At 35.6% G+C, this 21,675-nt stretch overlaps 1 protein-coding gene across 2 annotated transcripts in view; it reads left to right on the top strand.

Moving 5' to 3' along the window:
• The first annotated feature begins 320 nt into the window (after positions 1 to 320).
• Positions 321 to 21,675, top strand: part of LOC125645854 (YEATS domain-containing protein 2-like) — a 43,939-nt gene continuing 22,584 nt past the window's right edge. The window contains exons 1-11 of one of the 2 annotated variants that reach the window (XM_056141653.1): positions 321 to 425; positions 2,440 to 2,549; positions 2,732 to 2,829; positions 3,685 to 3,777; positions 7,383 to 7,535; positions 8,715 to 8,821; positions 8,937 to 9,098; positions 11,946 to 12,057; positions 13,315 to 13,359; positions 13,522 to 15,893; positions 19,020 to 19,096. In XM_056141653.1, the coding sequence (XP_055997628.1) occupies positions 2,456 to 2,549; positions 2,732 to 2,829; positions 3,685 to 3,777; positions 7,383 to 7,535; positions 8,715 to 8,821; positions 8,937 to 9,098; positions 11,946 to 12,057; positions 13,315 to 13,359; positions 13,522 to 15,893; positions 19,020 to 19,096 (3,313 nt within the window). In that variant the 5' untranslated portion in view covers positions 321 to 425; positions 2,440 to 2,455. The remainder of the gene's footprint in view (positions 426 to 2,439; positions 2,550 to 2,731; positions 2,830 to 3,684; positions 3,778 to 7,382; positions 7,536 to 8,714; positions 8,822 to 8,936; positions 9,099 to 11,945; positions 12,058 to 13,314; positions 13,360 to 13,521; positions 15,894 to 19,019; positions 19,097 to 21,675) is intronic. The other variant, XM_048871720.2, reaches the window with a different exon arrangement.

Raw genomic sequence — 21,675 nt, forward strand, 5'->3', positions numbered from 1 at the left:
CATGTATATATGTAGGCAGCTACGCGCTTGTTTATTCCATTGGCTACATGTAATTTTTACCCGGGTAGGCAAATTTTTCAAAATTTAAACATGTGTGTCTTTGCGTGAGAAAGCTTTCTTCTCAAAGTTCTTTGTGAAACTAGTCTATTCAACTGATTGTTTTGTGAAATTAAGTGTGTTAATTTCCTGTTGTGTGTTTTATATTTTTGGATCCATAATAAATTGAAACAATCTATCGTAACTCGATTTACAAAATCGTTCAAAATAGAATTAGTTTTCCCAACATTGACCCAAAGTATATCATACACGCAATAGTGTGATGTATCAATCCGGAAAGTGGCTCTCCGTACTATTTCGTTTCTCACTACAACTTTGTTCATTGCATATTACAAGATGGCGGCCTCCATGAAACAGAAATGTTAAATGTGAGAAATTTGCTTTTTCTTATCAGAAACATATACTTTGAAAACAAAGAAGAGCTTAAATACTGAACATTTCTTGTAGATTTTGTTCCTAACGTTTGGTCACAGTTTTGTCATGCAGTACTCGGTGAACGGTTGTTACTCCAATCGACAGGGAGCTCAGTGCATGAAAAAAGAGCGACGAAGGAATTTGCTTATTTTTTTTTTTGTCAGAGGAATTTTTAAATGCAGTTTTACACAATTAGTCGTCCGACTTGTGCAAGTAATCATTAAACATCCGCATATTTAGCATCCTCTATATTTGAGTGAAATTAATTTAAACCAGAAGTAAGAATATCAACAGACTCTTGTTCAAAGAAAAATGTTGAATCCGTTCTTGCTGAAAATATAGAGAATGATTTTAAAAGGTTTTGTTTAAACAAGCATCTGTAAGTAAGACAGTGATTTGACACCGAAAACAATTATGTTCTCAACTTTTCATTTTGTCAAGAGTAGAGTTAAAGATATGTTATTAGATCACATGAACATTTTGACATTCTGACACTCTTGAAACCTTTGATTTTTTCTGTAAATTAGATTAAGAATATTCTGATATATAGCTAAATATTGCACCCTAGTATGTTTTACGGCGTGACCGTGTTTGAGGGCGAAGCAAACAAGTTTTGGTATTAGTATCTATATTCAAAACAGACCAAAAACAACCCGAAGTTAGCAGGATTTGATCCGCCTATATATTGAACGCGGGGAAATATAATGCAACTGATGTAAACAGTACATTGTGACGTCATATTCAGCGTCGTATTTTAGCAAATTTACAAACATAGCGTCTGAACCACAACAAACATGGCGTTAATGGTGGAGTGATTATATATGATTAAGAAAATAAGATTTACATGCTTTTACGAATTTTTGTAACATCTCAGAATGACGTGAACTAGGGTTAACGAGATTCAAAATGGAGAAATACATGTCCACGCGATAGTATTCGAATCGACGCCATTAGTACCAAAATTTTCAAGTTCCATAGGTATAGTTTAATTTGTCATTGTTTTCCTATATTTTCCTTTTAAACATGTATATACGTGTTACCTATAGGGAGAGCTCCGCTCTCACGGCCTTTGGGCCGTGAGAGGGCTTCGCCCTCTAATATATATAGGAACATATGAAAAAGGGTGTGCTTCTCTAGAAATCACCAGAGACCATGATATGTGATATTAAAGAATTTCATAAATATGACCTGTTGGATAGAATTAGTAATTTATAAAATTCGATGGAATTAAGTGTTTATAATAAATATTGGTCATAATTTTTTTCCCCACAAAGTGCTCAGTAACCATTAAATAGGAAGAAAATTTTATTGTATTGGCTATTTAGGATATATTTTCCCAAGAAAATTTTACAACATTTTAAAAATATATTTAGAGGTAGTCTATAAGAACACTTATTATATACTTTCAATTTCATATCTTCTTTTTTCTTTAAAAGTTTGCGGGCATATATCACACGATATATGCCCGGAAACTTTCCGGCCCGCAAACATTACGTCACAATCAAATTTCTACGCCGTTAATTTTCAAATTTTTCGTGTTTTTCATCTTTTACTCAGTTAAACCGATAAAGTTATTGTTAAAAATAAAATTATTGTTAGTTTCTAAATGAAATTGAAAGTATATAATAAAAAGGTTATACACTTTGTATGGGAAATATGACGACCTCGTTTTTTGTCGCGAACGGACCTCGTAAGCTCGGTCCGTCTGCGCGCCAAAAAACTCGGTCGTCATATTTTCCCATACAAAGTCTATAACCTATAAATATGCTTGCCCTGTTACATGCAATAAATAATTAGGATTTGTGATGATTTAAACATTTCAGAAATCGAAACAGTACATACGTGAAATTGTGCTCATTATAGTAGAACGTAATCACCATGAATTGAAATTAGTATTTCTGTTAATCGTAATATCGTTGTTGTGATACATAACTGTTAAACTTATCACTCTATTTCATGATATTGCAGATTTTGTAAGTCTAGAATGGCAACAAAAAGAAGTCACATAGACATTGATCCAGATTATGAAGATGTAACCCAGGCACAGACTAAGAGACAGAAAGTTCTGGAAGAAGATGGTTTGTTTTAATGTTATGTTCAAAAAGTAAATGAAAAAAATACATCCTGCTGTTTTATCATCATTCCTCAGCAATGAATTCAATTTGAAGATTGCAAATCGCTTCTTAATATTGATCAGCTTTAAATGAATTGTTACATTACGATATCTAATGCCCTTGAAAAAATTATTATTCTCTTGCAGCTAAAGAGAGTACGAGAAAGAAAATAGAGATGATTGTAAGGAATGAGTTTCATCAGGAACTCAAGAATAAAGAGAAAGAACTGGACTGCATTGATCAGGTACCGGGGACAGAAAGAGTATCACTTATTGACAAACTTCTTCTTTCACACTTTTGTAAACATTGCATTAGTAGATTAGGAAATGCATGCACTGTTTATTCATTAAATCACGGTATGTACCATTCTTTTATTTTCTACAACTATTCTTTCATTTGCTACAATCTTGTGGGGATCCAGGTTAGAATAGTTCCTCAGACAGTACTGCTTGCTTGTCGTAAAAAGTTACTAAATGGAGCGGTCCTTCAGATGAGACCGCAAAAACCGAGGTCCCGTGTCACACAGCAGATGTGGCACGATAAAGATTCCTCCCTGCTCAAAGGTCATAAACGCCGAACTTAGGCCTAAATTTTGCAGCCCTTCACTGGCAATGGCGATGTCTCCATATGAGTGAAATATTCTCGAGAGGGACGCTAAACAATATTCAATCAATCAATCATTTGCTACAACTAAGAATGACAAATAAATCTAATTAATGGAGAATAAGAGATCAATTCTCTAAAGGCTTCATTGTCCCATTGCTAATATGGAGAAGATACCGTGCACATGGATGCATCCTGTAGTAACTTGAGTATGCATTCATATAATGCCTGTGTGTGCATATATATATAAGTTGGAAAATGTGGTATACCCTGGAAGTAGTTTGTACGTGATACAGAGATGATAGGGAAAGGTGAAGGTCCTGAATGATTTCTGTATCGCAGGATTACAGGTAAAGGTCACACCATTATTTCAGTAACGTAACTTACATTGAGAAGGGATAGTCTGCTTTGTAGTGCCCTGGGTGTATCTTAGGGGAGAGAACCACACAGCATCCTGTTCGCATTTTGATTTTCTATGTTTTCTTGTGTGTTTTAGAGTTTAAGACATTGCCAGGTGGTGATGGACAGACTCCGCGCCTGTATTGTGGCTAATTACTATGGATCAGCCAGTCAGCAGAGATTCATCAAGGTACAAAGTGTGACACCATTAATCAATGAAATGTTGTTTTATTATCATTATGGAGGATGTGTCGGTTGTCAGTATCATGGGGAAACTAATTAGAATGGATGTTATAGCACATTTTTCGGTCAATAATACACGTGTCTACTGGAACAGTATTCAATTTCAAATTTACTTTATTTAGTCAAAAAAAAAAGCAATCTGAAAAAAAAAATATTAAAACCCCTACTGGACTTGAACCCGCGATCTACAGTTCAGCAGTCGACGTGCTAACCTACTGAGCTACTCAGGTAGACATTGGTTTTCTAAATGAATAGACAAGTATTGCTGATATTTATACTTTCATCTATGTTTGGAAAGGAAGTCAGTCATTATGACGATGTGGAGTACCTCCTTAATACCTGTTGTATTCGATGTACAGGTTGTGGTTTGGCATCATGACAAGCACTGCCAACTGTTCTATTCATTATGGACATTCAAACTCAAAACTATATAACAAGAGTTGATAAGGGAAGAGAGACCTGTTTGAATGTAAATATTTGAAATTGTAAAATGTTAATTTCTTAGACGACCCTTCAAAGTAAATGTGACTAGGGCTGAAACGATTCACCGAAATATCTATATTGTTCAATATTAATGCTTAATTCATTGTCCTATTCATTGCTTAGATCTTTGGTTTGATACGTTTTTTAAAAACAATGAAATGCATCGGACTTAACCTGTACTAATTATTTTTACATGCACAAGGGACAATATGGCGTCGAATAATGGACAGGCTGTTGTTAGCCTTGAGTCTGACAAATATAATAATGAACTTAATCAGTTTAAACTACAGAGCCAATAGGCATCTCACCGTTTGGCCTTTTGGAAACAATTTGCCTTTAAAATTTTGACTGTGAATCTTCGTAGTTCAATTTTTCTTCCAAGTTATTGGTTTCTTCTGTAAAATGTATGGTATTAAAAATATTGAATCATGGCATAAGTATTGCAATCCATATTGTATCGCGAAGTGGGCGTATTGTTTCGGCCCTAAATGTGACCAAAGTTTCACTGTAGTGGACATTTGCGGTCAATTATAGAAACATTAATTAATTATTGAAATATTAATCAATTTTTGAAACATTTATCAATTATAGAAATATTAATCAATTATAGAAATATTAATCAATTATAGAAATATTTATCAATTATAGAAACATTAATCAATTATTGAAATATTAATCAATCTTAGAAACATTTATCATAATATTATAGAAATAGGAATCAATCATTTAAACATTAATCATTTATTGAAACATTTATCAATTATTATTGAAACATTTATCAATTATAGAAATATTAATCAATTATAGAAATAGGAATCAATCATTTAAACATTAATCATTTATTGAAACATTGATCAATTATTGAAACATTTATCAATTATTATTGAAACATTTATCAATTATTATTGAAACATTTATCAATTATAGAAATATTAATCAATTATAGAAATATTTATCAATTATAGAAATATTAATCAATTATTGAAACATTAATCAATTATAGAAGTATTTGGCATTAAACTGAATTAGAGAAATGTTAGTTTAGGAATGAAATAATATTTGGGCATATTATGCGATATTACCTGGTTTGGGTCAGTCTACGCTTTATAATCCAGGAAGCGGATTGTAAAAAAAATCAAAAAGACAAAAGTACTTATCTTCATTTATCAAAATGTACATAAATACTGAAAAATACAAATCACTTGCACTGCACAACAATTCACTTGAAGCAGCCATGATGAAGGGTTGAGCTGTTAAGGCAGCAGTTTTAGTTCTACGGAGCCTATTCATCAAAATGGTAAATGTAGTTATTGAAGGTGAAATTTGATACAAACTTAATAAACAGAAAATATGTGTAGGCTATGCATGCAATGCATATTTTGCTACCCTTTTATGATTGACTTTGAAGTCGCTTCGACAGAGATTGAGAAAATACGGGAAATTGTTTAGTCTTTGACACCACACAAAACAAGACATCAAATATCAGAAAATGCAAATAATTTTTGACTTTTGATTTATGAAAGTCCTTTACTACATTAAAACTTATCCTTGCATGCAACATTTTCACTGTTATTAAATCTGACACAGGGAAATATATAAGCAAGTGACCGATCACGATCCACAAGTCCGTGTTAGGTCATGTGATAAAAATACAACACGTTTTTGTCGTGATAGGTGAATCAAACAATACCCCCTCTCCACTGAGAAATGTATTTCAAAACGAACAGGATGAAATTTACAAGTATTTGGTATACTATTAATTTGAATATGATATCTTGTTTTAATCTATTATTCAAATATCATACAGATAATGCATTGATTTTTTTATACCAGCAATTTGTGTACAAGTATATTCTATACGTCTTGCTTGACAATGAGAAAACAGTCATTTAATTACTTTGATATCAGTCCCACACTTTCTTAAAGACAAGTGGTCAATTTCAGCAAATTACGATGTCATCAGCAAGGGTATGTTTGATGTTTGTTACCATGGAAATGAACTCACAAACTTATGTAAAAATTGTCTTCTTCTGTTGAAGTAAATGCAATGCTATCTATTTCACTCATTTTCAGAATTTTTAACTCACCTGAGCTGAAAGCTCAAGTGAGCTTTTCTGATTGCCTGTTGTCCGTCGTCTGTCTGTAAACTTTTTACATTTTCGACTTCTTCTCCAGAACCACTGGGCCAATTATAACCAAACTTGGCCAAAAGCATCCTTGGGTGAAGGGCTTTCAAGTTTGTCCCAATGAAGGACCATGCCCCCTTCAAAGGAGAGATAATCACAAAAATGCAAAAATAGGGTGGGGTCATTTAAAAATCTTATTCTCATGCCAGAAGAGCTGAAATTTACATGAAAGCTTCCTGACATAGTGCAGATTCAAATTGGTTAAAATCATGTCACCCTGGGGTAGATGGAGCCACAACAGGGGATCAAAGTATTACATACAAATATATAGGGAAAATCTTTTAAAAATCTTCTTTTCAAAAACTACTTTGCCAGGAAAGCGGAAATTTACATGAAAGCTTCCTGACATAGTGCAGATTCAAGTTTGTTAAAATCATGGCCCCCGGGGGTAAGATGGGGCCAAAGTAGGGGATCAAAATTTTACATACAAATATATAGGAAAATCATTAAAAATCTTCTTCTGAAAAATCACTGGGCAAGAAAAGTTTATGTTTACATGAAAACTTCCTGACAAAGTGCAGATTCAAGTTTGTAAAAATCATGGTCCCCGGGAGTAGGTTGGGGCCACAATAGGGATCAAAGTTTTACATGCAAATATATAGGAAAAATCTTTAGATATGAACCAAGGTGACTCAGGTGAGCGATGTGGCCCATGGGCCTCTTGTTTAATTACTCTGATGTCGGTCCCATACATCCTTAAACAGAAGTATCTTTTTGCACACATTGACTTTCTATTTCATACAAAGCCTACAACAGTCTTGCAATATAGATTAAAAAGAAAGAAGGAAAAGTAGTTTTGGATTGACTATTGAATCATGGAAATCTTAATCAATTAGAAAAATTGGTTAAGGAAAATAACTGCAGTATATTATTGTTTGAACAGAATGATCCTCAGCCGATTGTACCCATACACCCAGCTGTGAAGGACACGCTGGGAAAACGACCTCTCCAAACCACAATCAAAGTGGAACCCAAAACAGAACACGATTCAACTGAGAGGCTGGTCATGAAGCAGGAACTGCCAGAGATAAAAGAGGTAAAATAATACATGACTCATCTGATAGGCTGGTCATGAAGCAGGAACTGCCAGAGATAAAATAGGTAGGATGATACATTTGTCAGACTTGTGTAGATCAGGAATTCCACAAAGTTTGACATCTGTTTATGGAGATGGGCTCTGGATAGAGTTACATCTGTCACCAAGGTTGTCAATTATTTCGGGGATTTTTTTTCTGTACTGATATCATTTGCTTAACAGTTGCTATAGCGTATGATCTGAATACCCAATTGTTGTTTAAACTGGAAGACTTGATGGTTGTTCTTAATGTTCGTCGTCTCGTCATCAGATCAAACTGGCCCTCTTAATGTTCGTCGTCTCGTCATCAGATCATACTGGTCCTCTTAATGTTCATCGTCTCGTCTACTGATTCTCTTAATGTTCATTGTCTCGTCATCAGATCATACTGGTCCTCTTAATGTTCGTCATCAGATCATACTGGTCCTCTTAATGTTCGTCGTCTCGTCATCAGATCATACTGGTCCTCTTAATGTTCGTCGTCTCGTCATCAGATCATACTGGTCCTCTTAATGTTCATCGTCTCGTCATCAGATCATACTGGTCCTCTTAATGTTCATCGTCTCGTCTACTGATCCTCTTAATGTTCGTCGTCTCGTCATCAGATCATACTGGTCCTCTTAATGTTCGTCGTCTCGTCATCAGATCATACTGGTCCTCTTAATGTTCGTCGTCTTGTCATCAGATCATACTGGTCCTCTTAAACTCACTACCAGATTAAAGGACTTGAGAAGTATACATACATGTACATTTCAGCTGTTGTAGTTGGGTCAGTCTCTCTGGAAGTGACAGAATTTTTGTTTTCTGTGTGAAGTACGTATCGAAATGATCAACACAAAATCATATAAGTCCAGGCATTGAGACAGATTCATATTATTGAACTATGACCATACTAGATCAGATCTATTATAAATGCAGAAAGATTTTTTAAACAACTAAACAACCTTCTTTCATTTGTATTGCTTGATGGAGATGACAATTATAGCAGCTTTAGCTGTGTAAATCATGAAATAAGTCATTCCTATGGTATGATTGTAGGTGAGAAACAGCATGCCATGGTGTATGTTTAGAATTTCATTCATGGCAGGAAATGGGTTGCACATATTGTGAAATTAAACATGCACCTATTTTGATTGTCAGACAAAGGAGGGCGTGTTGATAAAACAGGAAGTGTCAAACGATGGGAGAACAAACAGATCAAATCGATTTAAAGTCCTGAGAAGAATTGTTATTGGGAATGTTTCAAAGTAAGTTTTAAAGCAGTAATATGTTTAGGAAAAAAATCCCGAATTCAGATTTCGTCTTTTGAAAATTTTGAAAAGCATTTTGCTGATGTGTGTAAATTGAGTATTGATTTTGCAGGTACATCCCAGTTGACAGAAGAGATGAAAATGACCAATCAACTCATAAGTGGATGGTGTATGTCAGGGGCCCAAAGGGGGAACCCAACATTGATCACTTTGTGAAGAAAGTCTGGTTTTTCCTGCACCCCAGCTACCGACCTAATGACCTTGTTGAAGTGTCGTAAGTAGTCGGACCTAATGACCTTGTTGAAGTGTCGTAAGTAGTCGGACCTAATGACCTTGTTGAAGTGTCGTAAGTAGTCGGACCTAATGACCTTGTTGAAGTGTCGTATGTAGTCGGACCTAATGACCTTGTTGAAGTGTCGTAAGTAGTCCGACCTAATGACCTTGTTGAAGTGTCGTAAGTAACAGTGCAATTATGGTTCTGTGTGTCGCCTACTTCTCACATGCTTATTTTCTTTTGTATTATTTTACAGTATGTGGTTAATGAAAAAACTGAAAAGTAGCATAAAGAATTACCATATCTTGCCAAATATGATACACATTTGGTATTTATATGCACCCACTTTTTTTTCCTCCTGAAAACTTAGGAAAATTGCAGTTTGTGTGTATACAGCAAATATTCTGACCAAGATGTAATCTTGATTTTATTCTTCATGGTTAATTTCTATAGAAATCTTTGTGGATTTAATTTAAGTTCTCAACAAAGCACAAGAATTTGCACACAGTGCAGCAAAATATTTAAGCTTGAGATTTTGTAGCATAAAAGTTTTAACAGACTCGATATTGTCTATGTTTTAACTTAAAATTTGTGAGATAGCCAACATATAATTGAAGCTCTGTCTGTAAAAACAATGCTTTGGAGACGGTAGTGGACAGAAGACTTCAAACATAACCCTCCGAAATTTCGTTGCATTAAGATGGGTAAAATACATATCAATAAATTATTGTTTAATGCAAAAGAAAAGTTACAAGTAATTGTATATGTCCAGACCCATGGAAATCATGCAGCATGCAGAGAGAGAGAAAGATTGCCACTTACAGCTACTCTTGAGGGGTTGTCTGACAAAATCATGTGACAAAGCACATGTACACAACAAGGGCTTAGAATAACATGTGCTGGTCACGATCATGGTCGTGGCACTTTTGCGTGATTGTAGATCCAATGCATTTTAATTGGCTGTTCGATTAGATAAAGATTGGAAGCATCACATTTGGTAATTTTCTAGAGATAATTTTCACTTTTGAATGGGTGAACAATACAAAAAAGCATACAATATCTGTACATAGGCTATATATTGGTTTGGAGTGAACTTTGCTGTCAAATTTTACCTGAAAGAAAAATGTGTCGAAAACATCTAGCTGTATGTAATTTGTAGCCCCTTCTCACAAAAAATTCTAGTAAAAAAACTGTGTATTATATTTGGCAAAATACAGTATCTATTCAGTCCCAGATTGGAAAATTCTGGACATCTTGTTTTTTCTTGTTTGTTTGCCCATCTGTTTGTGACAGGAAACTTTAGTATTGGTTATAACCTCTGACCTTTCAGTGAGTGCTGAAATAAGGGCTTTCTGTAGGAATACACAATTCATAAAAATATGTGAACTCAACATTGATCCCTAGTGGTCCCTAGGAGTAGGGTGAGGCCACAATAGGAGATCAAAGTTTTTACGTGCAGATTTATGGAAAAAATCTTTTAAAATCCTTTTCTCAAGAACCACTAGGCCAGAAAGTTAAAATTTACACGATGAAAGTTTCCTGACACATAGAATGTTCAAGTTTGTTCAGTTCATGGCCCCCGGGGTAGATAGGGTTGGGCCACAATAAGGGATCAAAGTTTTACATGCAAATATATATTAAGAAAAATATTTCAGAATCTTCTTCTCAAGAGCATTAGGATCATGATGTAAACATCCGTAAGTAGTGCAGATTCATGCTTATTCAAAATACTGAAATAGGATGAAGATCAAATGCTTACATGGGTATATAGAGGGAAACATCTTTAAAAATCTTCATATCAATAACAGGACCATGATTAGTCATAGTGATATGCAAGTGGTAGTTCAATTCAAGTTTGTTAATTTCAGGGGCCCCTGGGGGGTAGGATGGTGCCACAATAGGTCAGAGTAACAGGGCCACATTAAAGCAGATCCAAATGCAAATGGATTTATGTTAGGGGCATATTGTATTTTCCTGTCTGTCCAAAACTTTATACCTACTCATGACTTTTGAATGATGAGTGATAGGACTCTTATATTTCATGTGCACATTCCTCGTAACAAGACCTCGTAATTTTAACCTTGTGACCTTGACTGTAGAGTTCATCCTACTTTTAAGAAAGCCTAACCTATATAAATTAATATCTCATTTCATACTTGATCTTTGACCTTATGAACTTGACCTTAGAAATTGACCCACATTTCAAAACTTTAACCTTGCTCATAACCTTTAAATAGTGAGTGATTGGGCTCTCATATTTGGTTTATACATTCCTTGTGACAAAGCTTTTTTTTTTTGAATACCAAAGTTTTAATCTTTGTGATCTTGACCTTGGCATTTGACCTGCTTTTAAGATAACCTACACTGTACCTATTGAATATCTCTTGACCTTGGAGTTTGACCTGCTTTTAAGATAACCTACACTATACCTATTAAATATCTCTTGAACTATTTAAGGTAGATTGGTTCTTTATGACAAGACCTTTCATTTGGTATCATGTTGTTGAATTTTGTGACCTTGACTTTAGAATTTTACCTACTTTTAAGTAAACCTAGCCTATTCAGTGTCTCCTGAACGTTCTAAGGTAGGACTTTCATATTTTGTATATAAAGATTTCTTACAGCAAGACCTTTAATTTCATAGTATGAATATATGACCTTGACCTCCTCCGGAACAGCAAGGTCATGCAAGTCATTTTGGTGTTGAGGCATATGGTGCAGTGAATACAGATGCCATATTTCCTATGTTCAGTTGAATAACTTGAATTATTTTAAAAGGAGAAGTTATACGTACATGCAGTGTATGTGTTCAGTGAATTTAGATAGTCTGATGCATTTCTGTTTTAGACAACCCCCATTCCATCTTACACGGCGTGGGTGGGGGGAGTTTCCCGTTCGAGTGCAGCTGTACTTTCAGGATGCAAGGAATAAAAAAGTAGATGTCATTCACCAATTAAAGGTAAATTCTGTAGGCTAAATTTAGAATGTGAGTTCTGTACAGTAGGCTAAATTTAGAATGAATTCTGTACAGTAGGCTAAATTTAGAATGTGAATTCTGTACTGTAGGCTAAATTTAGAATGAATTCTGTACAGTAGGCTAAATTTAGAATGTGAATTCTGTACAGTAGGCTAAATTTAGAATGTGAACTCTGTACAGTAGGCTAAATTTAGAATGTGAATTTAGGGAATTAAACACATACTTATAAAATCTTCTCTACGGCACTTATGAGGTGTACTATTGAGGCTCCGAGTCAATGTTCCTTCCACTCTTACATGTACCAGGTGTTTGCCAGTGTATTTTAACTTGCTGAATTTTCAAGCATGTTGTATTGATTTGAAGAAAAATGAAGATGCTTTAACATTTAAAATTGATAGTGATATTTTAGTTATTGGAAACTTGATCATTAAAAAGAAGTTTAGAATATAAAGCTAGGGTGATTTTTCAATTCAAAATTTATACAAATGCGTAAATTTAACCAGCGAACCAATAGTCTATAAGTATTCAGTACATCAGGCATCAATCTATTTATTGATATAAGACTGTAATAGATTAATTGATTTTTCGGATGATTTGAATTCCTTTCGCTATTGAAATATCAATCACTAATTAAAAAAGTTTGAACTCTCAGAGAGTACAAACAACTTTTATCATGACAGGAGCAGAAATCGGGTCAGTGTTTATGTCACAATCAAAATCAGTGGCGTCTTCGTCATCAACTGCCCCAGTTTTATAGCTCACAGTGAATTGTGTTGGTGATGCGGATATATTCCCTATGTTCGGTCTCAGTCCATTCTGTTTAATTACTGTCAAAGTAGTTATTTACACTGAGGGTTAAGTACGCGTTTATTCACGTCCAGCGTGGAGGAAAAATACACGGTAATTAAATATTCTATATATCAAATCTTTATAACTATATGTGTGTGGGAGATTTAGGTGCTTATTAAGTGATCGTGAAATTGGTGTAAATTTCTCCATGCGTAAATAACTACTTTTACAGTAGTTCCTTCATTGACTTCGGTCAGAGTTAGGGGAATCAGTTTTACTACGTTGTAAGCGGAATTTTTTATAACTGATTTCATTTTAAGTGATTTTGTTAAAAGACCTAAAACATCATTTTGCGATATGTGGCTTTTCGTTGCATCCAATGTAAGGGGACGCCACTGTGTTTTTAGCTGAATTTTGATTAAATTGTTATGTTACAATTTTATTCTTCAGCTTGACAGGACTTATACTGGTCTACAAACTCTGGGATCAGAGACGGTAATGGAATGAAAGAGATTTTACTTGCAAATTTTAATGATTTTCTTGAGATTCCTTTTGATTGTCTTCTCATGAGTGAAGTTGCAAATGTGATATAGAATTTTCTTTAATAGTCGTTTTTATTTTCATTTGATGAATTAAGGATTGTTTTGTTCATTTCAGGTGATAGACGTTGAATTGGAAAAGGATATAGAAGTAAAACCTTCCATCAAAGTCACTTGTAATGGGTCGCCATCAACGGGGGACGCCATAGAAACAAATGTCACGATTCCTGAGCATTTGTCCCCGATCAAAAAAGAAATCAAGAAGGAGAATAATTCACCCAGATTATCTGACGTAAAAACTCCCAATAAGAATCTCAACAAATCCCAAAATATCTCTAAAAGTGTTTCCCAGTTTTCTCCAGGCAGTAAACAATCCAACATGACCCTAACTTTGGGAACTTTTGGATCTTTGACTTCATGTAGCATTAACAAGTCGGGGACCATAGAAACGGGTCAGAATGGAACCCCTATCAATGGTTTTAAGCAGCAATCTGCCCACAGTTCTGCAAGTGTTTCAGAGGCAGAGGGTGCTTTGTCAAAACATTCTTCAGAATTACAGAAAATGCTCCTTCAGACTATGCCTCCATCAGTGGGAAAGGGGTCATCTATTTCACCAAGAAATGCCCAAGTGGTACAAACGGTCAAGTCTTCTAGAGAAGACCAGAAAGGAAATTCAAGTGTTGTGAAATTCTCCACTTCAGGCACTGTTAATTCTCAGCAAGGAAAGTCTCCACAAAAGTCTGGTAATGGTGTTATATCACAAGGAATTCGCACACAATCAGCCAGTCAAAATTCACAACCACCCAATCAAACAACAGTGTCATCAGGGACTCTCGGGACTCAGGCACAGACGCTTTATATTCGATGCAAAGACAACCAGGGAAATATATTTCTCGTCCCTCATCATCTGTTGAAAACTGTACCTGGTACACCTGCAGGAAGCCAGCCAGTGAATAGCCCGACACATAAAGGGATCACATCGAGTCCCAAAACAATGCCCTCAAAGGGATCTCCACAGAAGATGGACAGTGTATCTCTAACACAGAATTCTGCAGCAGCGGATGTGAACACAGCTAGTGTTTTCTCTAGTCCTCTGAAAACTCAGGTTTCTACTGTAACTGCTCAAAATCAAACAGTCTTTCAGCAGTCTGTAGGAGCTACATGTAAGTCTGTCTTTCAGAAACCTGTAGTGCAAAATTCTCAATTACTCATCAGGTCCCATGCACCCATAACAAAAAGCAATATATCTCCAGCACCTGGCGTGCCTAGTCCTGTGTTACTGATAAAAACTGAGGTTAATCCTGCGAGACCAGTGCTCACAGTTGGCCAGCCTACCAAAGCACTGGACAAAAATGGAAAAGAAGTGACCCAGCCAACACAGCTACAACTGCACCTGCAGGGACAGATTCCTCACAACCAGCTCAAAGTCACTAGCCAGGGACTGAAGTCCGTGCAGCCGTCCGGAAAGAACAGGGTCAGCAAAAAAATTGAAACTGTGACACTCATCCAAAAGACAGACTCAAATGTGGAGAATAAGGTCCCCAGCAAGACTTGTCAGCTGGCCTCATTGCTCAGGGGGGACATAGCAGCAGCTCACAGAAACGCAGGGAAGCAGGTGTCTCTAGTGGCTGGTGTAAATGCAACCTCTGCTCAGGTGCTCAGTAGTCAAAGCACCACACAGAATGTTTTGGTTCAAAAAACTGTAGAATCTCAAAAGGATACATTTTCATCCAATGGGGGGTTAAAACCAACAGCAGGGAGAAACATGGCTGATGCCTCCACTTCTGGAAACCAAGGTACCAAATTGCAACAGACCCCAGTTAGTGTTATTTCTCAAGCAATTCCAAAATCTATGCATTCTGTTATCCTCGTGAATCAAGAGGCCAACAAAGTGCCTGCCATTCAGCTCCCTTGTAAAACAGTTGATAGTAGTGCCCTTACTCAGTGTAGTGGACCTGTGATGCTTACATCAAGTACAAAAACCACCATAGCTGGGGGGTCACCTTCCTCAACATTAACGTCTGCATCTATCAATCTTGCTAAACAACAAGTTGCTGGTAGAAGTGATCTTTCTTCGGGGTTAGTTGCAGGAAGCAAGGAACAGCTGAAGACAGTGATAGCCAAGATAGGCACACAAACCCTGTTGCTGCAGTTACCTGTATCAGAATCAGGGACCCTGAACAAACCTGTGGAAGTGCCAAAGGTCAACAAGGTTGTCTCCAAGCTAGCAGAAGCTCCATCAAATGCAGCACTCATAGAAAGTCTAAAGAAACAGGCAGCAGAGAAAGAGGCAAGTCTGATAGCAAAAGCAAGGTTGTCGTACAAGGAGAGAAAACTTGGATTGCCTGTGAGTACTGACCCACAAACAGACACACAAGAAAAGAGAATTCATAAGTGGAAGAAGAAATCACCAGAGGACAAATTGCTGAAATTTTCCCAGAAGTCTCTGCAGGACAGCACTGAGCCAGTGAAAGATGTAGTTCCTCTTTGGTATGTTTTCTTTTGTGTATTTGTGTTTTTTATAACATAAGTATACAGGTACACAAAAATATGTTTTTATGAGATGTTTAGATCACCTGAGTCACTCAGATGATCAGTTGCGATTGGAAGTTGTCCGTAATCTTCCATTGCCAGTTGTCTGTCTTCCGTAGTATGATAATATTTCAACATAATCAATTTCTTCTCTGAAAGTATTTTTAATTAAATTTGGTATGGAACATCTTTGGGGTAAGGGAAACTAAGATTGTAAATTTCATGATCACTGCAACACTAGGGTTTGGTTAGGGTCAGATCCATGCAATATTATGAACTCTGAAAATCTTCCTCTTCACTCCGGCATGGTTAGCAGACAAATTGTATAGGCCCTATGTAGGGATGATGAGGAGGGATGTCTCTACAAAAATTGTGAAATTCATGGTCCCTGCATCGGAGTTTCAAGTGTTGCTGTGGGTTTTAAGCTTCACATAGTGACGGTGCATTATCTTGATTGATTGGTTGTATATTGTTTAACGTCCCTCTTGAGAATCTTTCACTCATATGGAGACGTCACCATTGCCGGTGAAGGGCTGCAAAATTTAGGCCTATGCTCCGTGCTTACGGACTTTGAGCAGAGATCGATCTTTATCGTTCCACACCTGCTGTGATACGGGGCCTCGGTTTTTGCAGTCTCATCTGAAGGACCGTCCCATTTAGTTGCCTCTTACGACAAGCAAGGGGTACTGAGGACCTATTCTAACCCGGATCCGGGGGGGGGGGGGGGGGGGGGGGGGATACTGAGGACCTATTCTAACCCGGATCCTCACGGGGGGCATTCAGACGTAGACATGCAACAACCGAATTGAGTAATAGTTGTAACAGTAGTCATAGTAATTCTTGACATTTTGAAATCAGACTATGAAATCATTTACCAAAATTGTGAAATCTATTGCCCCTGGGTTAGGGCTTCAGGAGCTTGGGTGGAGTTTATGGTTCTTAAAAGTGAAAATGTGCGATTTTTAAAAAAAATCTGGATTCCAGGGCCCAGTTGCACAAAGATGAATTAAGTTTAACTGACAGTTAATGTCTAGTTAATGCTATATAAATGTAAGAGTTAATGGAAAGTTAAAGTTGACTAACCATTGTGCAACTGGGTCCAGAACATCAAACAACCAAACTGAGTATGTAGTAATGATGAAGAGAAAAGCTTCTCCTGAAATTACGAAATTCATGACCACTGGGTCATTTGATCTGGTGTTAAGGCAGAGGGCAAAACCTTAACAATGCATGGCTATAAAGAGCATGAAGTTGTCCACAAATATTGTTAAATTCCCTACCCCTGCATCAGGGAGTCAGGCTCTAGGGCAGAGCTAATATAGACAATAGAGTGATAAAATTCCCTACCCCTGCATCAGGGAGTCAGGCTCTAGGGCAGAGCTAAAATAGACAATAGAGTGATAAAATTCCCTACCCCTACATCAGGGACTCGGGCAAGGCAGAGCTAAAATAGACAATAGAGTGATAAAATTCCCTACCCCTACATCAGGGACTCGGGCAAGGCAGAGCTAAAATAGACAATAGAGTGATAAAATTCCCTATCCCTGCATCAGGGACTCGGGCAAGGCAGAGCTAAAATAGACAATAGAATGATAAAATTCCCTATCCCTGCATCAGGGACTCGGGCAAGGCGGAGCTAAAATAGACGATAGAGTGACAATACTTTTTGTCTACTAAATCATCCTTTTCTTCACTTTTACAAACTGTGACAAGATATTGTATGTATGGTTATGAAGAATGTGAAGACTTCTACCAAACGTTTGGAATTCTTGACCCCTGGGTTAGTTGCATGTATAGAAGCTTCATGGAGCGGCAATCACATAAAGAAGATAAAAGTACATGGATTTTAATAAAAATGAATCTGGAAACCTAATAACAATTTAATACTTTCCATTTTTTAATAATGCTTGACACTTGATTGAATTGCCCATCGTAGAGTTGATGCATGTCATTCAAGTGACCGATAGGCCATTGGGCATCTTGAAATGTTTAATGTTTCCACCACAATGTAGGTCTGCAGATTTTCTGAAAGCTGTCAAATTTTGCTACTGTAAACAGTGGAAATTTTGTCCCTGTTTTATTTTTGCCCTTTGGGTGAATTTTAATGTCATTCAGTACCGTATATACCCGCCTATAAGTCGGTTGTATTTTTTAAGGTCATTTTGTAGGAATTTGTCATTGACCCGCTTATAAGTCGGTACAAATGTTTGTCAGAATAGGTTGACAATTTCAAATCAATGCTCTAGTGTTTTTACCTATGTTTCAAAACATATTTTGAGAAATTAATAATTATGAGGTGTTCAATATTCAAGCCATATCCGTTTGGGGTTTAAACGCATCCCTTGATCTATGATGGATCATGATCCCTTGTTTATATAAGCAGTTATGGTCCCCTAATGACCAGTACCTGACACTGTGTTTACTTAGTGGCACGCGCCTCGCGAAAACTGTTATTGTGGGATTCCGGTATAATTCCTTGTATGAGCAATGTACTTTTTAAGAGTCAAGAATGATGATCTAAATTATCTGTTAACAATATTCGATCTTTTATGAAATATATTTCAGCCTTTATACATATGAATATTTCATTATTAAATTGGGTTCGTAATTCAATTTTACCGATAAATGATAGATTAGTTGAATTGAAAGTATTAGTTACCGGTATGTAAATAATTTTAAACTAGATAAAAATATATAAATACTTGTACTTTATACATGATTTTAAAATACATAAACAACACAATATGTCTAAATATTTGTGAACAATAATCATTTGTGTGGTAGTCCATGATAATCATCGGAGTTGTTTAAAAAACACTACATTACGCCGCCCAGAAAAATACCAATCTTCTTAGGACGCGCCTATAAGTCGGACATAGAGTTTTGGACCAAAAATTGACTCCCAAAAAACCGACTTATAGGCGAGTATATACGGTACTTTACAATAGTACCTGAAGGTGGTTTTTGACCAATTTAAAACCAGAAGAAATCATTATCCGTTGTGTTTGGCCAAAAATAGCACAGGCCAAACAAATTCTGTATACGGTATTGTTATTGTTAATTTATCAATTTCTATCACTCCAGTGTTGAAAACTACCCAGATATGCAGTCGTTGGTCAGGGCAGCCATTAAAAGACATCCGATTGTTTCTCCATCTGCAAGTTAGTGTGTAACATTTACATTGTTGAATATTTGGGTTTTTCTTAGTACTGTGTCTTGTAAATTCATGGAAGTAAATCTTGTGGTTTAAGGAGGAATAACATTCCAATACTGTTATGGAGGGTATGTACCATAACATAATTAAGAACTTTAAAATGTAGTGGATTCAGTGAATAATTGCAGTTTTAGGGGGAAAACATTTCACTGATGATCTGCAACTTCATACATTAATTCATTGAGCTAATCAGCTAGGCAATAAGATTTAAAAGGACTAGGAGAATATTAGTCATATCTATTTTTCCATTCATCATTCAAAGGAAGTTTGGCATTAAAGGGACTGGTTCACGATTTTTGATAAAAATATTTTTCATTTTTGATGGTAAACATTTAAATTACAACTCATTTAATATTGACAGCCAAAATTTTGACCTTCTGAATGCAAGTTTTAAAGCAATATTTTAGCCTTAAATCTGTGTTATGTAAACAAAGACTCGAGTCTTTTTATTATACAAACAAACAAGTAAAATATTGATTTTGTAATATAAAGCATCTTAATTCTGTATAGTCACAAATTTTAACTTTTAGATGACACATTTACCCCAAACATTCTCGAAATCTGAAAGATATAATAAACTTAGATCGATATCCATTTCTTTTGACAATTTCATAAACAATAACATACCGCAATCTTTGTTTACAAAACAAATAATAAACTCTCTAAAATGAGCTTCTTTGATAATGTATAACCTTAATTTTATGTAAACTCTTTTAAACACATTAGACAGTAGATTTTGATCATTAAAAGTGAAAAAGAAAATTTGGGGGGAAATCATGAATCAGTCCCTTTAAGTGCTTAATTGTCTCAGATAAAACCATGCAAAACAGTCCAGAAGCACATGTTACCAATCCTTGTGATATTTTACATGGAGAATCACCTATGGGTTCTATCTCCATTTACAAAATATTTCGGTAAAATATCCATGCATGTTCTTTTTATACAGCGCCACCTATTCCAGGCATATTGGTCTCAATCATCAAGCCAAAATACAGCTTTTTCAGCTATTTTCGATACCCGAAATATAGATAACTGAGATAGGCAGTTCAATTCTGGACAGACTTAAAAAAGTACCTCCTCTATGCTATAAATCATACTAAAAATGAGGTGAAAATATTTTATCATAATCGAGTACCGATGCCTTTATTATGGGTACCCCCAAAAAATAGCTGATTCAGCATTTTTTCCTTATGTTCGGAGCCATCAGTCTTCCAAGGTAGGCCAAGTTTGAGGGTTTTGTGTTCATTTAGTAAAAGCTCTGTCATATATGGCCAACTCATAAAAATATTGAGCTCGGCAAATAATATTGTCCATTTCGTCAAGGGATGCGAAGAGACTACCATTAGGAAATCTGACAAAGTCGATAAAATCCACCACACAATGAATTTCACATACCATACCAACAATTATATCAATACCAAAGGAAAAAACACATTCTCATTTTAAGAAAATTTTAATAAATACTAATTTTGAAATTGGTAATTCAAAGTATCTTATACAAATCATAGTAATTATACACCAAAACTGTATTATTATGCACAATTTCAAAATAATCCACATGTTTGACCACATAAATCTGATCCCCTGATCGTTAAAGATATTTATGTTACTCCAACTCCTTTAACCAAGTGTCCTAAAATTGAATAGGGGTTATGTACTAAGATACATCAGCCTGCCTTAGGATACCTATACAGAAAAGTCTTTTCTAATACCATGTCTGTCTATGAACCAACTGAGAGATAGACCAATATGTGCAAAGCAATACACCAATCTTCTTTCAATGAGAGTTAAGGTGGCTCACTACAACTTAAAGAGTTTTTCAAATCAGCACAAGAATGATTTCATCATGAAGGATATGATACATCATAAGTATATATGTCAAAAAGGCATACAATATGCAATTTTGGATAAAAATAACATGATTTTAAAAATTAATATCATTAACTATAAAAAATAGCCTATGGCGGATTTGAACTCAAGATCTAAGGTTCACCAGCCGAATGCTTTATTCACTGAGCCACAATGATATACATGCAACCAAATCAATCGATAAAAACAATTTCACAAAACATTCAAATTGCTAACTTGTGATATGAGCCTTGGTGTAATGAGCTACCTTAAATATCTTGTAGATGAAACAATCTACAGAGATTTTTTTAACAATGTACATAAGATTTAAAAATCCATAACAACCAAAGCTGTCTAAATGTTTGAGGGATCTTGTAGAATTACTGAAGTAGAAATAGATACAGTATAGTAATATATAAATTTAACCTCATCCCTGAACATGGACAGAATGATTATTTCATGAGATTGACTTTTGTGCAAGATTTAACATGTGTAACATAATAAAAACATCATTTGCATGAAATGTATTTGACCTTACATGTAATGCGACCTTAAACATGACTTTCATTCATTGGGTTTCTATCGATCTATTTGTAATAAAGAAGTGACTTTGAATATGGCCTTTACTTTCATTAAATTTTATTTATCTTGATTAAGCTTCAGTCCTTCACTACAAGT

Source organism: Ostrea edulis, chromosome 6 (genome assembly GCF_947568905.1).
Source record: "Ostrea edulis chromosome 6, xbOstEdul1.1, whole genome shotgun sequence".
NCBI lineage: Eukaryota > Metazoa > Mollusca > Bivalvia > Ostreida > Ostreidae > Ostrea > Ostrea edulis.